The sequence below is a fragment of the Camellia sinensis genome, chromosome 12, assembly GCF_055761805.1.
Source record: "Camellia sinensis isolate YWXY chromosome 12, ASM5576180v1, whole genome shotgun sequence".
Classification (NCBI taxonomy): Eukaryota; Viridiplantae; Streptophyta; class Magnoliopsida; order Ericales; family Theaceae; genus Camellia; species Camellia sinensis.
The window spans coordinates 108,511,323-108,520,457 of NC_138972.1; the positions used below are offsets into that span (position 1 = coordinate 108,511,323).

Genomic DNA, 9,135 nt, shown 5'->3' on the forward strand with positions numbered 1-9,135 from the left:
TGTGTAGAATAATCCCTTTCATGGCTTATCAAAGTAGCACCTCATCCTTACATGTATTGGTCATGTCTCAGTGGGTTTTTGGCCCTCATTTGGCATGCCATGATTCAGTTTTTGGCTGGTTTGGTAGCCTCTCATATGCTTCATATGCTTGTAGCGTAAATCATGTTTACTAGCTTGAAATGCATGATGTTTTGGCCCTCTATTCTAGCATATTTTGGCCTTGATGCAAACTAATTTTGTTCATATTTTGGGCTGCCTTAGCTCTGTTTTGAGGTCTCTTGGTCGAATGATGCTTGCCATGCATGCTTGTAGTGTATTAGCCTTGCCTAGCTTTGAGTTTTTGAGGTCCCTTGCATGCTTAACTTGAGGTATTTGCATGTTTTGGCATTATGAGGAATGTTATTTTAGAGCTTATTTCTTGGTCATATTCTCATGTTTGTCACTCTTTCAATGTGCTTGAGAGTTGCATCATTATACCCCATTTGTGAGCCAATGCATGAGCTTCATTTTTGTGCCTTTCAAGCCATCATCTTAGTTCACTTTTGCCCCTATTCTGGCCTGCGTAGGGTCTGTTTGGAGTTGGTTTGGCCATTTGAGCATTGTCTTGCATGCCTATAGTGTAATACACTTCACTAGTTTCGGTGCTTGAGCCATTCAACATGCATTGTGTGAGTTGTTTACATTATTTGGAGTCATTTTGTATGCCATTTCAGAGTTGGAACATGTGTCCTTGCACTCCATATTTCATCCTTTTCAATGCGTTTAGAAAGTTGTGTTTTATGCCTTCGGCTTGGGGCCATTGCATTGGGCATGTTTGCATGAGTTTTGGAGCCTTGTTTTCATCATCTTTGGCCACTGATTTGGGTGTGGCTGAGGCCCATCCATTTTGGTTTAAGTCCATTTTGCATCGAGTATGCCATTATAGTTCATAGCATTGAGTATGCCACGTTGCCGCATGATTCATCATTGCGTTGTGCATGCCTTGTTCATCTCATTGTGTATATTAGTTCCATGTGCATTGCGTATGCTAGTGTCATGAGCTTATAGCATTGTGTATGCTAGTTGCATGTTTGCATGTTATCCCTTGCATGTTTGCATCACTTAGTTGCATTGCATTAGGATTGCATGCTAGAGTTGCATTTGTGCATGCCATGTTTGTTGCATTGTGTTTGGGATAGGAGTTAGTCCAAACACGGGAAACGAGGCACGTCTCGTACTCAAAGTGACGAAACGTGCCTCGATTCCCGGTCGCCGACATTCTTGACTACCCATGATGGAGTTGGTCGCTTTAGGTGCTTATATGTGCATTCATTTCACATTGAGTCGTGCAATTCGGCTCCTCGGCCATCATGCATCGAAATGCATGATTGGTAGCCCGAGGGTCGAGGACTACACTCCCTTGAGCTTATGCAATGATGGGGAGAGTGGTCGTGCACACATGTGTTGCAAATACTTTGTCGTGCCTCTCTTTTTCCCTTTATTGCAGAAAACCAAAAACCAGGAGTGGAAACTAATCGGCCGATCACTTTTTTTGGTTTCCACCACAAAAGGTGGTCGGTAGTTGGTCTCCCATGCCTATAAGCTGGTCGGCAGCCTTCCCACAAATTCCCAGGGTGGGGTTTTATCTCTCTGGAGCTTTGTGCAAGTTTCTGAGATCAATTACAAACAAAGGCGAGTTGGGGCGTCGCGAGGGATTTCCGAACAAGGCAATTCAAGCATGCATGCGCCCTTTGTTATTCAAAGCAGAGCTAAGGCAGCCCACATTCATTTAGTTTGTATGCTCATTTAGATTACTTACTTAGTTAATGTTGTGTAATAATTAGTTGTAGCTTATTATTCATTTCGTTGTGTAATAACTAGTTTAATTAGATTAGCTTAGGTTAGCTAGTTGGTTTTGTATTATTTATTCGGACCCTCCGTCGAGATGGCGAATTTTGTAATAAGTGTGCGTGTGTGCGCTGCATGTCTTCCAACCCCACGTTTTTCTCCCTTTTATTTACCACCTTATGATGGTTAGTTTTAGGGCATGTTTCAATTAGCATCCTTATGCTTCTCATGTTTGCATTCATTCATCTGTCTTACATGCACTGGGCTCGGCGCATCATACTAACTGCATTGTATTTCAATTCCGAGTTGAATACATATTATCTGTAGTATCTCATATGCCATCTTAGAATAGTCAAGCCTATCTTAGTTGCATTTTGCATGTGTTGCATTAGCCATCTTAACATGATCTAGGATCATGCATTGATTACTAACTAGTTTCTGTTTTGGCTTGGAGTACTCGGTGAGTGTTTATGCTTTAGCATCTTTGCATGTGTGTGAGTGACTGCCATGATAGCATGCTTGCCATGAGGCTAACTACTTATGTGATATACCTGCCTGAATGCCTGTGGGTGAAGATTGGATTATTTAAATTGGAACAATTCATCGATTGCAAGTTTTAAGCCCACTTGAGAGTGGCAAATCACCATGTTTTCTAAGCCCACTTGAGGGTGGCAAAATCCGCATTTCAGCCTACTTGCGAGTAGCAAACCGCTTTCAAAAACAAACATGAGATGTTTTGTTCCAACTTAGACGATCCAGTCTATACTTGTATGTTGTGCGCATCACATAGCAATTATAGGCTAATAAACCGGAATAAGAGCACAAATGTTTTCAAAAACAAGATATCATGTTTAGTAGTGGCCGATCTTTGATCGGGCGAGCGGGGGGGTGCTTATTACATGACCTTCCCCAATCATACCCAAGTTCCCAAGCCGAGGCAACTTTGGTGATGACGGACACGTGGCCTTAGGCATGAGTCCGGGTTTCCTAAATTTTCCAAAAATAAAATATATAGGTGGCAACTCTGTATCTGACAAAGCAGTCCATGTTTGGCACTTCTTTCTAAAAATCAGTTTTTCAAAATAATTTGTCAGATTTGGACTCTTTGGTGATTTATCAATCTCGCATTGCACTTTGCAAGATTAGATTAAGAACCGTGACATTAAGTCCGAACTGTAGTGAGCCCAATGGACAAAACGGGATTTTCCCAGGACGTTCGGGACGTCTACACTATGGCTTTGAAACGATTGACATGTTGGAAGTGCACGAATTGTGGTTATATGGTTACACATGGAAAATGATGGTAACTTTTGGATATTTGTTGGAATGGCATTGAAAGGTGAAAACGGAAATTTTGAATCTTTATGGAACATTTGTTGTAGCCATGATCAAAGTAGAGAAACATGAAGTAGCATGAATAAATGTTGCATTGGCATTTCTAAAATCTTGCATGTCGTGAACATTGGATTGAGACTTGGAACTTTCGTTGAAAATGTATTATTGTAAATGAAATAATGGAAATGTTTATGGGGTAAATACGTTGGTAAGTCCGGTTAGGAGGTGTAGATGAATTGATAAGTTGGCCTGAGTGTCTGGGGTGAAAGACCGAAAACACGCGCGGAGGAGGTACCACTTCCCTTCCGGTTAACAACTGATAAAGTGGGGTTATTGGTAGTGCTTGTTGAGCCTCCTTGTAGACACCAACCTAGGGATTACCTGAGTCGTATTTACCGCCCCTATTGATTAAAATTGGAAGTTTTGGAATTATTGAGATTGCAAACTATTGTTGAAACATGGTGATTTTCAAGAAGAGTATGAAATGAAATTTTCTTTAAAATGGCATTGCATGGCATTTGCATTTGCATCTAACATTGGAAATATTGCATATATGTATATACTTTGTTAAGGATTCTCTACTGGGCTTTATGCTCACCTCTATGGGATTTTGGTGTAGGAAAATATATGGTGATCCCGCCGAGTTGAGGGCATGGATATATTCTATGAAGAGTAGATGACTCTATTTTGGTTGTGAATTTATTTGCTAGCCAAGGGCTTAAATGTATGGGTTGTGAAACCATTTTTGTGTAACCGGGCTCAAGCCTTGGAATATGTAAGCCCTTAAGGGCATTTTATTTATTGAAGTAATTTTCTACATGCTATAGATTCATACATTGTCATACCATTGAATGTATAATTCGCATGTGGAAGTTTTGTATAAACCTTGTTGATTAATGATGTAAAGGTTGGAGATTTGCCATTAATAGTTAGTGGATGTTGGTTGTTGCATTTCATTTCGATGGATTATTTTTGGGGCATTACAGAATGAGGAATAGAGGGTCAAAAAATCTGGGAAGATCGAGCTCAACTGAAGGAAGATGGAGTGCAAGTGACATGAAAGACCTGAGATGCATTTGTTGTGGAAGACGAAGGGTGATACAAACATCATGGACTGATGCAAATCCTCGTAGGAGGTTCCTCAGCTGTCCCACGAATGGTTGTAATTAGTTCACCTGGGTAAACCTACCTATGTAATCACGGGCAATGCAAATCATCCCTGGGCTGTTGAAGAAGGTCAATAAGCTAGAAGCAAGATTGCAGACAAGGAATAGAAGAGAGAGAAAGTTATGGATATGCTTGGCTGCCTCATGGTACATCATTTTATCAATGTGGTTTGTAATGTAGTGTAAGAAAGAATGTAATAGGGGAGACTATTATGAATGAATAAATGTAATAAGGGGAAATATTATGAATGAAATGTAATGGGGAAAATATTATGAATGAAATGTAATGAGGAAAGTATTTTGAATGAAAATTTCAAATTTTGTGTTAAGGTTTTACTTTTAAAAAAAAAAAGAGCATCACAGCCTTTGTTTGTCCCTTAAAAAACAATTTGTGTTCATCCTTACAAAAACAGGGCATTATCATTTAATTAATTAATTTAAAAAAAAAAAAGTGGCATTGTGTGTTGCTTTAACTATTTGTCATCCATCCATCAAAATAACTAATTGGTGGCCTCTTTGAATGGCACCTTGGCAACCAATGAATAAAGTACCTATCATTGGCATCCATCCATCAAATGGTAACTAATGAATAAAAAACCTATCACTGGCATCCATCCATCAAATGGCATTCATTCAATGAATAAAAAACCTATCAGTGGCATTCATTCAAAACACACAATTGGAATCCATCCATGTAATGGCAACCAAAACCAACACGAGCTACATTTAGATAGAAATGAGGAGTACCATCCATTAAAATATAGCATCATGCGCAAAAGCAACAGTCATAAATTTGTCATTCAAGTTTTCAAAACACATAATTATTTGTGACAACCAAAATACTACCTTTACATAGCTAACAAGTTCAGGGAAACCATTCCAAACAAAAAATCATTACATGTACAAAAATCCCCAATGAGAAATTCATGTAGATGCTTCATTCTTTTATCCAACAAAAAATAAAAAATAAAATAAAATAATAATAATAATAATCAAGTGGATGCTCCAGGTGCTCCCTCTTTCTGTCCAATGGATGTTGATTTAAGGCCATTAGCATTGTACACTAGCTTGCCTCTCCATATCATTTGACCCTCCTTTGGTGTGCTGGTTGAACTCATTAGAGATGGGGTTGACTGACTTCCTTGTACCACTCTCCTTTTAACCTGTAGTAAGATTGAATTATCCACAATTAAACACAATCAAATATAGGACAGTTAAGTTACTATTTAAAAAAAGAAAAAGAAAAGGAAGAACATTGACAGCCAGTTTCTTCTGTCTTATGTGTCTCTTGACCTCAGGTGCTTCTGCACTTAATTGGCTCTAAGGTTGGCTTGGTTCAGTTTGGCTCCCCTGAGGTTGGCTTTCTTGCATGTAGTTGAATCTGCCCTTGACCTTGCAACTTCTCCTGTTGTGTCCCACCTTCCCACAATTATTACAAGTCATTTTAGTGCCCTGCCTTCCTAGCTTTGTGCCTTGAATTGGTGCCTCAGTCTCCTTTCTTTTATTTTGCTTAGGCCTCCCAGCTCTCTTTTTCACATCAAGTGGCAACACCTTTGCATACTCAGTTCTTGGCCACATTTCTCTAAAATTAATAGGAGTCAACATATTGTCATACATCTTCAGATAAGGCTCCACCTTGTAGTACTGATGAACATATTTTTCTGGTTCTTGACCCAAGAACTTTGCAGCAGCCACAACATGGGCACATGGAATACCTGACAGATCCCACTTCCTGTAGCCATAAGTCCAAGCTTACAAGTCCAGCTTGTATTGCTCACCGTATGGCCCTATAACCTCAAATTGCTCATTGTCATTCCATCTAGGAATTCATCCACCTGCATCTACTTTTATATTCTCCAAATGATTTTGAATCTTAGGACATATAGGACCATTGTGTCTTTGCATTGCATCTCTTCTTTTTTGAACTGTTTCCATCAACAACAACCTAATCTTCTCTAACATTGTAACCACAGGTTTACTCCTAGTTTCTAAGATGCTTGCATTGAAGCACTCACATAGATTGTTTAGCAAAAGGTCACACTTTGGAAAATTGTTGAAGTGGCTCATACTCCAATGAATTGGTGGTCTGTCAACTAACCAATCATATGCCTTACAATCAACTTCTTTAATCTCTACCATTACTCTAGTAAAGGCAGGAGCAGTTGTTGCCCTTGCAGCCTTCCACAACAGATCTTTTAGAACCAACCCCTTGTGTTCACCCTTAAAATTGTTATACAAATTCCTCACACAAAACTTGTGTGAAGCATTTGGGAAACACTCAGCCACTACATCAATCAAACCCTTTTGTTTATCACTCATGAAGGTATAACAATGAGAGTTTACAATATTCAGATCATATTCTAGCAGCTCTAAAAACCACAACTATGTTTTTTTCTTCTCTTTCTCAACAATTGCATAAGAAAATGGAAATATGCAATTGTTTGCATCTATCCCAACAGCAGTCAAGAGAATACCACCATGTGACCCCTTCAAATTGCATCAATCAACTCCTATGACTGGCTTGCAAGTATTCATAAAAGCTTTCTTCAACGGACCCCCAACACAAGTACAACTTTTTGAACTTTGACTCTGTATTGCTCCCATCAATAACCCTAGGATTACTCCCTTCATTAACCTTTGGAATCTGTTTCACCTTCATGCAGACTGTTGTTTCAGGATTGGTATTCATAATATCCTCAATGTAACTCCATAACATTGAAAACTGCTCAGCTGCAGTACCCTCTACTTGTGTCAACACCTTGTTTCTTGCCCTTCTCACTTTTTGTAAGTCAACCTTCACATTGTGCTCACTTGAAATAGTTTCTGCCAATGATTGAATTGGCCATGTAGGATTTAACCTAATTCTTTCAAAGTACCTATTGACAATCCATTTGGAACTCACCCATGCCACATTAAAAGACCTATTACAAGTGTGCTCATCAACAAGTGTTTTGATCCTATACAACTCATCATGTTTTACATATGAAGCATAACAAACCCAAGGACAACCAACTTTGCAATCCGCCCTCACCTTTTTTTGTCATTCTTGTTAAATGTTATATGTTTGCCCCATTTAATTGCATACTCCTTCACAGCATCCGTAAACATATCATGACTCTTGAACTCCATACCAAGTTTGAATTGAGGATTGTGCATATCATAGTGAACATTAAAAATAGGGTATTGCCTCTTATGAGAAGTACCTCCTTCATCAGATAAGCTGTCAATACTTCTTAGCTCATCAGAGGAGCTTCCAAGGCTTTGTAGGTCATCAACTGCCTCAGCCATTGCATCTTACTACTTCCTACACTAGCAAACTCTAGCTCTTTGTTAACATAAGCCTCATACAATGCATCATCATCAGAAAATCCATAGTCACTATCCTCATATGTCTCAGACTCATCAAATGATGAAGAGTCAGAGGGATTAGGATCATAGTCATCACTATCTTCCTCTTTTGCTACTTGTATATCTACAAGTACTCCATTTCTCTGACTCTTTTTGCACTTGACCCTATAACACCATCCATTCCTAAACAACCTACATAATCCTCTACTACTCTGTTTCCATCCACAAATGTCTCCAACCTCATTACATCTTCATCAGTGTTAATCAACTCTAACCCAGCACAATAATTAAGCTTATAGTAATAGATGTTACATTCAGTGCAGCCTACTTCCTTGGCCGTATTATCCAACTCCACAAGTGATATTTCATCAAAATTACAAAAGCCAAAATAACTGATCAATCCACCACTATAAACCCTCTGAGAATTATAACTAACCAAACCCCCATGATGCATTTTGATTGTGAAATAACAAGATCCTTTCTCTGCATTTTTAAATGAAAAAAATATGCTATTGTGGACTAATTATACTAATAAATAAATAAAAATAGTATTAAACTATTATTACCATAAGACAATTTCAATTGAAGAAATCCATGTATGAATACATTAAAAAAAATTATATTCTAAAAAATGATTAAACTAAATTGATTTTTAATAAGCATTAAATAAAAAATGAGTCTCTTTTAAGGGCTGATTAAACTAGAACTAATCAAGTATTACACTATTCAAGTAAAACAATTACAATTAAACAAATCCTTTTCAAAGACAAACAAACAAACAAAGATGTATTCTAAAAAATGCCAAATCAAAATAATATTATATCAAAAATCGATTTTTCATAATTATTAGCTTCAAAATTAAACAAATATTAAAAGTAAATACCATAAACAATTGGTCATTTCCTTCGCTTGCCATCCTTCTCTCTTCGAACCCAACCCATGATTCGATGTTAGTTCGTGCCCTTCATTCACTGATAAACTTTGATTTCGATTTCGAATAAGGAATTTGAAAACCCTAAAATCGATTTTGATCCCAACAAAGCCCTAATTGAACTGTCTACTAAACCAACTTATTTTGTAAGGAAACCCTCTTATATTCTCTCCAAAAGATGGTTCAAGGGGATAGCTTATTACATTTCGTCCAATTGTGGACAGAAGGTGACAGTATGGATCTAATTGATCAATTTGTGAAAAGTTCAGGTACTAAATTGAAATAAATAGAAGTATGGGGGTACACGTGAAAAACGAGTGATAATTTGGAAGGGGGGGGAAATGATATTTACTCTCTTAAATACTAGGAATAAAATTCATTGCTTTAAGGTCTCAATCCCTTATGTTAAAAAAGCAAACATCTTTCTCGTAATTTTCATTGAAACTAAGTTCCTTCTAAGATTTCTTGACAATCAAATTTTTAATCTTAATTATGACATTTTTATGAGTTATGGTATTTTAATATTTG

The 9,135-nt window shown here is 37.7% G+C and overlaps 1 protein-coding gene across 1 annotated transcript; it reads right to left on the bottom strand.

Annotated features, from left to right (window-relative positions):
* Positions 1-5,320: 5,320 nt before the first annotated feature.
* On the bottom strand, positions 5,321-6,647 carry LOC114319235 (uncharacterized). The gene is made up of 3 exons (XM_082897153.1): positions 6,164-6,647; positions 5,748-6,043; positions 5,321-5,491 (listed from the first exon to the last, which is right to left on the bottom strand). The coding sequence occupies exons 1-3, from the start codon at positions 6,645-6,647 to the stop codon at positions 5,321-5,323; spliced, it is 951 nt and encodes a 316-aa protein (XP_082753279.1).
* Positions 6,648-9,135: the final 2,488 nt, after the last annotated feature.